General features: G+C 39.5%; 1 protein-coding gene across 2 annotated transcripts; it reads right to left on the bottom strand.

Moving 5' to 3' along the window:
• Positions 1-85: 85 nt before the first annotated feature.
• ppp1r14ab (protein phosphatase 1, regulatory (inhibitor) subunit 14Ab) lies at positions 86-14091 on the bottom strand. Of its 2 annotated transcripts, XM_053647741.1 has the most exons (4): positions 13610-14091; positions 4343-4423; positions 4210-4242; positions 86-2428 (listed from the first exon to the last, which is right to left on the bottom strand). In XM_053647741.1, exons 1-4 carry the CDS (start codon positions 13805-13807, stop codon positions 2294-2296), a joined length of 447 nt encoding a protein of 148 aa, XP_053503716.1. In that variant the 5' UTR covers positions 13808-14091; the 3' UTR covers positions 86-2293. The 2 variants fall into 2 exon arrangements, with proteins under 2 accessions (XP_053503716.1, XP_053503715.1); XM_053647740.1 differs by lacking the exon at positions 86-2428 and having other exon boundaries at positions 3726-4242.
• Positions 14092-14815: the final 724 nt, after the last annotated feature.

Genomic DNA, 14815 nt, shown 5'->3' with positions numbered 1-14815 from the left:
GATTCGTAGACATTCTACAAATCATAAACTGATATTTAAACTCTTTTATTTAAAACAGAAACGTCTGACAGTTTTAACAAGTACACACATAACAAATTTACATTATCTAAAATGAACCTTTTAAAGAGACTAATAAAGTAAGTAGAATCCTGAGGATGTTACAGCAAAACAGATTTGAGTAATGCTATGATCCTAAAACATAAAATAACAAAGACAAATCTCACGTGTAATTTTATTCCGAAAACCAAAAGCTGGTCTCATCAATTAGTAATTAAATATTTGTGCAATCAAGAACTTTAGTTAATCTACACATCAAACATAGGAGGGAAATGTGACATCAGTGACTTAACATGACATGGCTGTTGGTGCTAGACAGGCTAGTATGATTATTTCAGAACCTGCTGATCTCCTGAGATTTTCACACACAACAGAGAGAGCTCAAAGCAGAATCGCCAGACAGGTTCGAGCTGACAGGACGGCTATAGTAACTCAAATAATTACTCTTTACAACCATGGTGAGCAGTTCAGAATGCAAAGCATGCTGTAGACAATATTGGGTTCCTCTCCTGTTAGCCAAGAACAGGAATTTGAGGCTAAAGTTAAAAAGATTGAAGGTTGTTAAAAAGACCAGGCAATGTTTTTTCCCCCCAATAATCACATTTGTTCCTCATTCTGATGTTTGATGTGAACATTAACTGAAGCATGATTTTATGCATGGTTCTACTGCTACATGATTGGATGATTAGATAACTGTATGAATGAACAGGTGTACATAATAAAGTGGACAGTGAGTGAATATATGTTGATATAAGTGTGATCTCAAGCAGCTTTTTATGTAGAAGTAGCAGCAGCCAATAAATTAATACCTCATGACTTCATTAAGAAACCAAGCCTTCATCAGAGCTTTGTGTAAATATATAAGTAAAAATCCAGATGTATTGTACATGTTTATGTGAATTAAAATGTAACACTGATATTGATCAGTTTAAAATGCATGTAAATCATATTCCATTTAATGAAACGGTATAAACCCTGTCCAGGGTGTGCCCTGCCTTGCGCCCGATGCTCCCTAGGATAGGCTCCAGGTTCCCCGTGACCCAGTAGGATAAGCGGTATAGAAAATGGATGGATGGAAACGGTATGATTTCCTTTGCCTCTTCTTGACAAAATAATATTAATAATAACGGCTCACAGCTCCAGTTGATTGCCTGTGTGAAAGTTCACATGTTCTCTCCTTCAAATGGCTTTCCTCTGGGGTCTCCGGTTTCCTCCCTCCGAAAAAACAGGTTGGAAGGTGGACTGGTTACTCTAAATGCCTCATAATCTGCTTCGTTCCCAGTGTTCCTGTGATAGGCTACTGAAGGGGAATGAAATAGTAATAATAATAATAAAACAATCAGAACAAACAAAGTAGTCATAAAGACTTTAAATACACATTAAAATGAAACATATTAAATAAAAATCTTTGGTCTTGCACAGTAAAATCACCATGATCGAACCAGCACCTACAGTTCCCTTTTGAGTCAAAATCTCAGGTGAGCACAGAGTCACTTCAACACAGGATATGCTTATGGATTGTACAACTTAAAACATTACATTATGAAAATTACATTACATTATGACAAGAGCCATTCAAGAGCTTGGAATGATAAGGGTCTATGTAACATTTCTATCATTTTAAAATGTTGAGCCATAAAGTTTTGACTACCAATAAGGTCAAACATTAATTAGTTGATATTTTTGTATGAAACCTTCTCACATACTTATATTAATTTGCATGTAATTAACTTTTATAAATTATATATATTTATAACTCATTTATGCATTCAAAATAAGACACCTAGAGTTCCAAGGTCTCATATGATATAGTTTGATTCTACAAAACCAAAGGTCCCACATGGCATAGAAACTAGTGGTTACCACAAGAAGCGGAAAAGTCTCACAACTCATACAGGGACCACATGAAGAAAGTGTGTACAAACCACTTAAACCTTCAACATTTACTAGAAAAAAGCTGAAAACTGCTCATGAAAAAAAAAATCTCATTCTTATTTACTTGTGAAATTTGGTTTATACAACCAGGCATTAATTGTCATCTTAAAAGTCAATAAATAGATGCGTGTGTCTGTTTTGTGTCTGTTTGAGTGCTGAATTAGATCCTTCTGGATGATCATGCATTTCAGTTGAGGTCTCGGTTAAAATTACAACACTAAAACTAAACAGCAGTGTTTCAGTGGTTGGGTTAAACAGGAAATGGTCTGTCCATACAAGCAGGGGGCACTGTCAGTGCATCTTAAAGTATTTCAGAATTGGCAGAGTTTTGGCGATCGGGGAAGATGTGGAGCTGAGGATGCTCAATGCCGTCATTGTGGAGGTCTTCCTGTTTCTGCAGCCCATGAAGCTTCAGGACCAGCTCCTTAATAAATACCTGAGATGAAAAAAAATACCTGAGATGAAAGAAAAAAAAAAGAGCGAAACACAATGTAATGCTAGGAAACAGTTTAAGGACGTGACATGTTTTCTGACTCAGTCGGCAATAATCATGTAGGCACTACTTTTGTTTTACCTATCAGCAGAAAGTATTAATTACACTCTTTTAAGTGAGGAATGATTTTTTTTAGGTTGCTATTTGACAGATACAAGCCAATGTTACACTGCTTTACTAGCCTTTGTAGCAGTGGTTTCACTGCCTCATTTAGTTCCATCATGGTCAAAAATGGGAACTGCCACAGGTGCTAATAGAGGCCCATTGGGGTAGAAATCACGGTGCCCCCATGCTCAATCTATTAACATCAGTTAAAATCTAGAGGCATTTTTTACGCCAAATTTGGGTAGTTTAAAAATACTCTGTGGCCACCAAAATTGTTTATTTTATAGCAAATAATAATAATTAAATTGAATACATTTCCAAAGCCAAACAAAAGCTAAATGTAAGTGCATACAGTGTGTCTATGATGTACAGAACCATTTTTATTGTAAGTTATGTTGGAATGATTGGGAAAGGGGAGCTTTGTGGATAATACATTAGAAGAAATGTTTGTGCACCATGGTGACCCTCTTTTCTCATACAAAAACTAAGGGGAAAATAAAGAACAAAATGTTGTGTCCCTTTTCCAATGTCTGAATTTTCAGTGTGGTTTTTGGGATAGTTGTGCTGAAATGCTGGTAAAACCTGGCAACCCTGGTTCAGGATATTACGTCTTCTGTGTGCACCTCATACACTGTGATGGGAAACAAGCTTGCTGTATCAAGCCCAGTTGAAAAAGGGTACAGCTAAAAGCACTCGAAATGAACTGCTAGACTGTAATCTTGATGACTGTATGTTGTCGACTCTCAACTGCCTATTACTCAGGGTTACTCTAACTGCAATAGTCAGTAGCCTAAAGCATAAATCAAGTGTGATAACCTCTCTCCTTAATGTAGTTTAAGGCTATGTAATTATTAATGTCTTTCCCCACCAAAATCTATGGTCATGAGCTAATGCTGCAAAAACACCCCTATTCCAGCTGGATAAACTTCAACTTTAAGTTCAACATAAGTTTATCCATAAACTGCAGGATATGATTATGGTAATTATTTCATGACTTCCTTCTGCACTCAATGAAGCAGTGACAGGACCACAGTCTGAACCAGAAATGGAACTGGTCTAAGAAAATATATGATATGATCTGGGAAATCACCATTGGATATTGCGGTGGCTGAATTCTGCCAAACATCCAAAAATGTCAGCAAAAAGAAATTGGGGTTTGACTAAAATTCTAGAATGTCAAATGATCCATTATACACAGACAAAATTATAATTTTTGAATGCAAAAAAAGGGAAATACACGCAACAGAACATACTGCAGTATATAAACAAACGAATAGTTTATGCTTTCTGAATAATCTTTAGTGCCCCCTGCTGTCTTTGAGACAAATAGCAACAGGATTTATAATGAGCTGTCAAACCAGAGTAACTTGTGGGAAAATTTGATATATAAACGTCATCAACGTTTTAGATCAACATTTACTGCTGGACTTTGTATCTTTGTTTGTGTGTGTGTGTGTGTGTGTAGTGGATTACAGTAGGACATATTGTGTACTGGTGGCGCTGTACAGAAAAACACTGGCCAGTTTTGTTATCCACAACACACTGTCGTAACAGGGCGTGTCTGTTACTGCCAGACTTATAGAATGAGAAAATGTATCACACAGAAAACAGTTACTTACTTCTGTGTTAGTATTACAGGAATGGAGAATATCCTGTAAAAAAAAAAAAGAATTAAAGAATTAAAACTGACGGATTAGGTGAATTTTTCAATTAGGTTTTTCAATCAGTAATGTCAGTTGAACAAAGTTGTACCTGGAGCCTTTTGGTCCTCTCCTCATCACTCTGCAGGTCCAAAAGCTCATCAATATTCACCTCCTCTGGCATGTGCTCTTCCTGCAGTGAGAGACAAAGATTCACAGTGACACTCCAACATCACGCAGTAGTTTCCTGTTGCCACAGGGTCAGTGTGAGTGGCATTTTTCTTTATCATCACTCTGTCTCATCCACTGAAACAGGAAACTGTTTACTGTTTTAATGTTTTCTGTTTTAAAACCTCAACTAAACACAATTTTAGTTATATTCTATTCATATTCTCATGTAGAGGTACGGTCAATGTAAAGTGTACATCGGCAGGGAAATTAATTTAAATACTTAAATATTTAACTGGATGAAATAATTAATATTAGCAATTGCTAGTAGATTATTTCTAATAATTGGATTAGATTTGATGCAAGAACGAACGTGGAGTAGCATGTTTGGAAAGACTATCTTTATATTGCCTTTATATTGTCTTTGTAAATAGTGCATACAGTATGCTCAAGATAACATAGGTCTCAGAATAAATAAATAAAACAGAATAAATGTTTATATCCTAAATGTATACTATAAATTAAACTAAATGGCCTCATTACTGTGCCTTCATGTATGGTGTATTCACTAATTTGTAAGTCACTCTCAATGACGTGTATTAAAAAAGTAATGTCCTTTTACTGCCCATCACATCAGAGCCATGCATGCCTTCTAAAGCTGTCAAGGAAGGTTAGCCTTATGAGGACAGTTACGTAAGCAGGGCACAAGTCTCAAAATACAGTGACTGAGCCTGCAGAACACCATTATCCTACTGTTCAATCCCACAGCTGTACCACAACTTTATTAAATCTCCGTAAGGCAAATAGAGATATGCATACTCCACCCTTCTTGAAGGCACACATGGAGCAGTTTTCTAAGCTGTAAATATTGCATGATTTGCTGAAAGATCAACAGAGAGACTGACCGATTTCAAGGTTGGTTAGTTTATACACGATAATAACAGATTAGATTGTTTGTCCTGCATTTCAGTTGAATGCACGTGTTCTTGTGACTGTGCACACCTCTGTTTGGTTTTAAAGCTCACTCCTATAGTGACTGCTCCAGGATTGCTCAACTCTGAAGTAGGCTAAGTATGATTTCCATTTCGGCAAATCATTCATGCATGTCAAACCTGCATCTCTTTTCCCTTGCTCCCAGGAATATAGCAAGAACAAACAGTTTCCAGCCAAGTATAACCCAGTGGGTCAGACTATTTACATCACACGAGTGAGCACTTTTCCAACCAAAACCCTTGGTACTGAGGAGAAAAATAGCACCCTATGCACTGCTTGATGCCAAAACAAAATTTTGTGAAACTGGAAATTTAAAGATTAATGAGTGATACCTGGGGTGGGCGATATAACAAAAATATCATATCATGATATGTGAAGACATTTCTAAAATACACAATATGTATCACTATATATAAAAATCTGTATATATATGCGCTTGCTAACAAACTAAACTTTTACATTTACAATGTCTACAAATATAAATGACTTTAAACTGAAAAGGATCAAATTAATATATCCATCCATCCATCCATCTTATACCACTCATCCTTCCTTCCGTGTCACGGGGAAACCTGGAGCCTATCCCAGGGAATATCAGGCACAAGGCGGGGTACACCCTGGACAGGGTGCCAATCCATCGCAGGGCCAAATTAATACAGTCAAATAATTAAAATTAATTTTTAATTATAATTAAAAAAATACATGTAACAATTTTAAAGGTTTAGTACAAAATTATAACATGAAATCAGCTGCTTCTCATCAGAGCTGACAACTGATATTTTCAAAGAAGTTAGAAGAGCTTACGATACCTGCAGTATCTCGGAGCTAGAGGTTGCCCGATAGCGGATTTTACCGTTAACTAAGTTGGGCAGTACCTGCCAATAACAGATTAATCAACCAATAGGCCTAGTTTTTAAAACCGATAATGAATGAAAAATAAAACTTTATTACAAAAATAAAACAGTAGTGACTGTACCATGAAAATGTACTGTACTTAAATTATACACGCAAAATATTGATATATTAAATAATAATAAATATTAAAGTAAATAAAATATATGCATCCAAACTGGACCAAAAAGTAACACTCCAAACAACAAATAAAAGACACCCAAAATGAATCGAAAAACACTTCAAATAACAACAAAATTGATCAGTGGTAGTTTTTATTTCTAGAGGCTGCTCTCGTACTGAATAACGACAGCAGACACTTCTCAGCCGCTAACGCAAAGGACAAAACCAGGAAAAACTATCAGCGTGAATTTTTGCAGATAACGATAGTTCCAGCAATCTGTTACGAAACGGGACTGGAGGCGGATGCAGGTGCAGGTCACAGTCTTTATTAGACACAAAACTCAGGATTAAAGTAAACGCGGTCTTCACCGGGAAACGAGAACATTCGAGGCATGGAAAACAACCGCAACTACTGATCCAAACAATCCTAACAAGGATCAACCAAAGACACGGTATAATATTGAGCGAAGTGCTCAGTCACCCAGGCACTTAAATAAAGAACATCATTAACTCAAAGCATGGACACCTGGGGCAAATTAAAGTCATTTAACACAAAATGCTCAATCAGGAAGCGAGTGAACAAAATGTCACGTGATTCATCCGGAGCCAAGCCAGTGCCCTCTGCTGGCCGTGGCGTAACAGAACCCCCCTCCAACGGGGGTCCCGGGCCCCTGTGCAAGCTGTCTTTCGCTGCCACGGAAAGCGAGGCAGCCTCCGCCGGGCAGCAGAGGGGGGCAGAGCAACACCCCCACCGGGGTTGAAAGCCGGAAGTGGAACACTGGGCGCCGCCCCCCGGCAGCTCTGGAACGCTGGGCACCGCCCCCCGACAGCTCTGGAACGCTGGGTGCCGGCTCTGGAACGCAGGGCACCGCCCCCCGGTGGCTCTGGAACACAGGGCGCCACCCCCCAGCGGCACTGGCGGGCTGGGCGGCGTCCCCAGCAGGACTGGCGGGCTGGGCGGCATCCTCGGCCAGGCAGGGCAGCGGGACGGCCTCCTCGGCCGTGCAGGGCAGCGGGACGGCCTCCTCGGCCGTGCAGGGCAGCGGGACGGCCTCCTCGGCCGTGCAGGGCAGCGGGACGGCCTCCTCGGCCGTGCAGGGCAGCGGGACGGCCTCCTCGGCTGCCTTAAGCTGTCGCTCTGAGGTCGCCATGTTGACCTCAGGTAGGAGCGCCACAGCTAAGACCTCCCCGTAGGCCTCAGGCTGGAGCTCTGCTGTCTTCGTTGCACCCCCCCCCAAAAAAATTTCTGGGCCAGCCTTCACCTCAGGACTGCGCAGCATGGTGTACCTCCCCTGCAGTGGGAAGCCCCAGATGCTCAGGTCACTTTGCTGGCTGCGTGGCGCTGTACAGTTCCCCTGCCGTGGGAAGCCCCAGATGCTGAGATCATTATGCTGGCTGCGTTGCACGGCGTCGCTCTTTGGCGGCGGGGACGGGGTAGATGGCGCGAGGGACGACGCGGCACGGAGCTCGGCTTTGCACCGAGCAATTTCCTCTTCTAGCTGTTTGCTCATCTCCAGGGACGAACGGTAAAGCGCCCAAATCCTGGCCTCTTCGGCGGCACTCATGGCTACCTGCTGCTTCCGTATTTTGGGCTCAGTATTCTGTTACGAAACGGGACTGGAGGCGGGTGCAGGTCACAGTCTTTATTAGACACAAAACTCAGGATTAAAGTAAACGCGGTCTTCACCGGGAAACGAGAACATTCGAGGCATGGAAAACAACCGCAACTACTGATCCAAACAATCCTAACGAGGATCAACCAAAGACAAGGTATAATACTGAGCGAAGTGCTCAGTCACCCAGGCATTTAAATAAAGAACATCATTAACTCAAAGCATGGACACCTGGGGTAAATTAAAGTCACTTAACACAAAACGCTCAATCGCGAAGCGAGTGAACAAAAACAATGTCACGTGACTCGTCCGGAGCCGAGCCAGTGCCCTCTGCTGGCCGTGGCGTAACATTAACAGTGTCTATTAATCAACAAAACCGATCAATCGGTCGACCTCTATTCAGAACAGCGTATTGTGACATAATTTTTCATGAGCTCAATATTACGTATATTGCCCAGCCCGAAGTGACACTTTCCATGAAGTCACTACCTGAAATTATGTTAATTTTATTTTACGCTACTGAAACTGTAGGAATGTACAATTATCTATTAATCACTAAAATGAGGAGTCATTAGGATACTTGTGCATACACACAAGTATATGATTGTGTGATTATATGATTAATCTCATGACATATGATTAATCTCATGACATATGATTAATCTCATGATAAATATGATTCAGTCTAATCATCGTTTGAAATCATCATGCTATTTCTCTATTACACTAAGCATTTTAGATCTGTTATAGCTAGCAAATCAATGATTTGCTCTTTGGATGCTAGTATATGCAGGTTTTAGAGCAACATATGCTTCCATCCAGATTCCATCCTATGTTTACTTCTGAGAGACTCTGCCTCTCTAAGATACTCTTTTTATACCCAATCATGTTACAGACCCATTGCCAATTAACCTAATTGGTTGCAAAATGTTCCTCCAGCTGTTTATTTTTAGCAACACTTACTTTTCCAGCCTTTTGTTGCCTCGTCCCAACTTTTTTGAGATGTGTTGCGGCCATCAAATTCAAAATGACCTCATTTTTTTCTTAAAATGGTACATTTACTCAGTTTAAACATTTGATATGTTTTCTATGTTGTATTGTGAATAACATATGGGTTTATGAGATTTGCAAATCATTGCATTCTGTTTTTATTTACATTTTACACAGCGTCCCAACTTTTTTGGAACTGGGGCTGTATACTAATGTTTTTGTTTGGTAGTTTCTTGATTTGTTATCAAGCAAAGGTTATCTAAGTAAGTTCTCATGCATTATGGGCCACCTCTCAGGTTTATAATAAGGTTACTGAGAGCCATAGGATGCTGAGAGACTACTTAAACTATTTTGAAACTAATGTCACCACTGAAAGGTCAGTCAGAGAAAGATCCAAGCAGAATCCCCTACTGGGGCGTTGGTGACCTTTCTTTTAACTCTAAATGCTACTGAAAATGCTCTGTAAAGAATTTATGGCCACGTCTACACAAATTTTGTCATGCTTCCAATGGGTTCAAACTTTTTCTCACAACATTACATATTGTGTACAGTGTATGTCATCTAAGTCACATAAAAGTGACCTAGAGAAAGAGAACTAAGCTTTGGGCATTAGTATATTTCCGTATCAAGAAAGGATATTACAGTTGAAATATAAACAAACAAACTGAAATATAATAATACTCTAAACTTTCATAACTAAAACTAAGAACTAGAAATCTAAACAAAAAGTTTGAAAATCATAAATGAATTTGCATTTTCTAGCTCTACCTCCGTGTGAAAAATGACAGCTGGAGGGAAGACACTGTATGCTCTGTTGGAATATTTTGAATGTAAAGCTTTTGCAGAAAAAATGTGTTGTTTTCTAATAACATCACACACTTCTTCTCAGAAATCAAAGGGCAAAACCCAGCAACCGAAAAGGTGCACCTGGACAGGGTCTGTCAAGGGAAAGGAAATGACTAAAACTACAACCAAAACTAAAACTAAAAGTAAAAGATATACTCATATGAAAAGACTCAAATGAAATAAAATACGTATACTGTATATATAAAAACTAGCAGAATCCACTATACTAATAATGAGCTAAAACTACGTTGAATTTCAAATGTAACCTGAAAAACAGAGCTAAAATAAAATGATCTTGAAATTGAAATCCTATTATGTGACTTCAAAATATTAGTCTTAATTTGTGTAAATGACCATATATACCAGTCCAGGCCTGTGTGGCTTACTGCACATCTTGTGAAGGGAATAAGCAGTGGCACTTTCTGCAAGCATTAGTACTGCGTCTATAACAGACCCTCCAGGGCATCATTTAGTCATTAATTCCAGGCCAGTGACATGTTTTACTGGGTTAAATTTTTTCCTTTCTTCTCCAAGTTTGAGAGCTCCAGCTTTTTTCTAGTTTCTAGTATCATTTGAAAATAGCTGTGTACCTGCAAAAAATATTCTGCTTATGAAACTAGTTGTGCTTTTCCTGTACAAATTCATGCATTTGCATAGGACTTAAGCAAATTTAGTAGCGTAATATTACTCACATACAATATGTTACACTAGGACTAACTGGTGATACAGAGTCAAGAAATATCATCAGAGAGATATGTCAAGTCCTTTAAACATCATCAGCTGTCATCATCTCATCATCTGTCTTATAACTGTGACTCAAATCCCAAGCATTTTTAGTAATACATCATGCCTTTGAAAAGACATCATATACATGTGATAAATCACTATATTCATATTCATGCTATATACTATATGTGCTTTGACCTACTCTGTGGTCATCACACTATAGTCTCCCACATGCCAGATTTTGTAGCCAGTGTGGAGCCAGTGTTTGAATATTTTAACAGTGAGCTGAATGAGATATTTCCTCTCTCTCACTGTCTATATCCTACATTTAATGTCTGTATTCACTTGCTTGTATTTGATGTCTCGCCCTCACCATGAGCACAGAGCACTTTATTACTGTTGCTCAGCACAAAGGGCAACATGCTTTAAAAAAGCCATTTTCACGTCATATACCCATGGGACTGGCTGAACCATTTGGTTCAACCAGTCAGACATCTGGCCAGACAGAGGTCATTATTTATCAAAAACAACAGACAGGGCACATGCTTTACTCCAATATAGTACATAAAAACTCAATAAAAGGTCAGTATTCAATAGTTCAGTATTTAGGTGGCTAGTTGGCACCACGTCTGCTGCATTTCTCAGTTATTACTGTGTAAAAATATATTTTCACTGACTAGTCAGATTTTACCAGTCAATAAAATCTATATTTCCAGTTGATCAAAGCCAATTCAAACCTATTTGAATCAAAATTCATTGCTTTCAAAAAAACAATAAAGAAAAAATCTTAATCTCCAATCAAGATGCTTGTTTGGCTCGGTGTTAAATCCTCACATCTTTTAAAACTTTTATTAACATGTACGACAGCTGGAGCTCTCATCATTGTTCTCAGTATATCTTGTGTATTGTGGGATTAAGCCTAACATAACAATCTGGCCTGTTAATCTGGACTCTCAATGAGTCTCTCAATGGAGCAGCAGAAGTCTAATGGCTCTAATTAATGGAGCAAGTGATGCTCAGTATTTAAGCTTAGGGGTAGTGGTGTAGCGGGACAGAGGGGGGATGCTGATTCACCAAGGCTTTCTTTGTGTGCTACACTGACATATGGGACACTTTACATCCCCAGCCCCCAACACTTTACTCACGAGGAACACCCCAGGAGATACAGATCAATCAATCCCAGAATCATTAGCATTGAGACCAGGCTATCCAGCTCCAGTAGTGTTGAGGTTATGGTCTTTCCGGAAATGAAGGGGGTTGCAAACGGGAGTCTGATTACAGCCTCTGTTTGTTCTTTAGCATTGCAGACCAACAGCTATGGTCCTTTAGGCATGATTGTGTTGTGGCAAGTTTTTTCACCTGGGTTCTATGACATCAGTTTTTGCAACTAACTGTACAGTGCATAGCAACTATCAGATTACCTTCATGCTGTTATGTCAAAGGCATCTGTTTAGTGAACATGAATCTGTATTAAGGTCGCTACAGAGCAGGTGTGGCTCCAAGGCCATTATTGTTTTGTTCCAACAATTTGATTGAAATTGCCAGGATAAATGCCGTGCTTGTAGGGGGTACACATGTGCTCTTTTGTGTTTTTATTCGATCCTTAATAAACTGAGGGGGGTTAATTACACATGATACTTTAAGAATGGGAATCTTATACAAATAATTACCCACAATTACCCTTTCCATACAAAACACCACTTGAGTTTGCACTGATTGTTTTTGTAAATGTTCTTTGAGCTCACATTAAACCCAGTAACTCACATCCTACACACTGAATGTAAACACCTGCACTTTTGGTATACTTTGTCTTTCCTGGGCACTGAGCTCTTTACACTATGTGTACCTATGAACATGTGTAACTATCTGCATTTTAATGTCCTGTGTTCTTCAGCTACTATATTGCCTTCATTTCTCTTTGGTAATGTAAACTCAACTAAAACTTAGAGCTGAATCTACACACTGTACTTCGATAGCGAGAAATAAGTTCAATGACTGTATCATATCAGGAACATCCATTTACACGAAATCCACTTTAACAGGTGATAAAGTACTGCTAGTAGACAGATTTACAGTACTGAGAGTATTGCAAATGTGAGCAGACATTTTATATTCTGTGATGCCAAAACATTCATAGCATTACTATGCAGTCAGTCCACATTTCCAGTAGTAACTACTGTGCTTCACCTTTCTTATGTTCTATAGGTTTATGTCAGGCTCTCGATCTTTAGTTAAAACTACACTACACTTCATTGGTGACTGTAATGCATTTGCTGTTTATATGTAGTAAGTATTTATCACTGGAGTAAGGATGGACACTTGGAAACTGTCCAGTGTTGTCCAATTTTTTAAACATAACTAATTATATAAATATATAAGCATTCTTCAAATCAAGCCACTATAAACAGCCTGTCCAGCTGCATTATCAACTTTTATATTATCAACTAAATCAAACCAACACCAAAGGTTCTCGTCACTGAGCTTACAAACTCAGGCTGAATGTGAAAGCTAATTTGTACACTTTGCATTACATAAACAATAAATTATAGGATTCAGGTCCTTCCTGTGTTTCAGAATTGACATATCCTAAAAGAGCAAATCATTTCGTACTTGATCAAACATGCCACAAGCCCTCAAGCATAGCGGATGGATAAATAATCCACTTCATATTGTGTAACACGCACCATTTTATTATAATATTATAGACGGCTAGATTCATTTCCACGTGGATCATTATTATAGTGGGAGTTCTACGCCACACTCCCCCACACACACACGATGTGGTTTGATAAGTTCTCATATGAGACATACACTATAGATGTAGGGAGTAAAGCATATCTGTGAAATTACAGTTCAGTAATGATTCAAGTTCCTGACAGGTCACCATCCTTCTTGGAACTTGCTCATGAGTTCAATCACAGGTTCAAATCCGCATTAGCTTAATATTAAATATTTTACAGAGACATAATAAAAAAATGGCAATTAAATGAAAATGGCTTGAGCTTAATTGTCCCCCACGCAGTACTCACCCTTCCCAAGTAGAGCTCGTCTAGCCCCGTGTCTATCCACTTCTCCACATCCAGACGCCTCTGCAGCTCCTTTCTGTTATATTTCACTGTAACTCGGGCTTGTCTCTTTTGCACACTCAGTCCTGATTCCCGACCCGAACCTCTGCTGGGTGAATGCACTTTGCTGTTATGCCGTCTTCCCACCCGGTTCGCAGCCATGTCTCGGTTTGCACTCTGATGGTTAAGTATGACTGTAGCTGTGTGGCGGAAGCGCGTGCACTGGAGAAGCACACGGGTACAATGCTGCCGGTTTACCGGTTCAGCTCGTTACTCCAAGTGTATCGAGAAGGTCCTGGCTGTAGCCGGCAGAACCGGGCGGGGCCGCACTTTTGACGGGGCTACATGTATCGCTCCGCCCACAACTTGTCTCATTGGTTAATAGCAATATAATGACGTCACGCCTAACCCTTAACTCTTATGGGCAGAGCGACACATGTAGCCCCGCCCCGTTCTGCAGGCTACAGCCAGGACCTTCTCTCTTTTTTTTTTTTTTCCTATTCGCTGTTCCACCTTATTGCACATATCATATGGTGCCATGTGGAGTACTATAAAAAGTCATAAAAATTGAAATACACATTTATACTCTTTGCACAAAGCCAGGGTGAATTCAGGTATATTGGGATATCAGGTGAATTGGGACAGTTAAACTTGGCATTGTGAAAGTCAAAGCTTATATTAATCAAACCTCACAGTGGAACTTTTTTTGATAGAACATTACATAACATTAATTCATCTAACCTCATGTAAGTGGGTGTGGTCACCATAAAACAGGAAGTTTGCCCAAACGTATGTAGATACCTGACCATTGCACCCATATGTGGTTCTTCCCCAAACTTTTGCCACAAAGATGGATGCACAATTGTATAGGATGTCTTTGCATACTGTTGCGTTACGATTTTCCTTCACTGGAACCAAATCTGTTCCAGCATGATAATGCCCCTGTGTACAAAGTGAGGTCCATGAAGACATGGTTTGCCAAGGTTGGTGTGGAAGAACTTGAGTGGTCTGCACATGCCTCAATCCCACTGAACACCTTTAGGATGAATTGGATTACAGACTGCACACCAGGCTTCCTCACCAAACATCAGTACCTGACCTCATTAATGCTCGTGTGGCTGAATGGGTTTAAATCCTCACAGCCATGCTCCAATAACTAGTGGAAAGCCT

The sequence above is a fragment of the Ictalurus furcatus genome, chromosome 17 (assembly GCF_023375685.1).
Source record: "Ictalurus furcatus strain D&B chromosome 17, Billie_1.0, whole genome shotgun sequence".
NCBI classification, from domain to species: Eukaryota; Metazoa; Chordata; class Actinopteri; order Siluriformes; family Ictaluridae; genus Ictalurus; species Ictalurus furcatus.
This window is presented reverse-complemented; position numbering and strand designations above follow the sequence as displayed.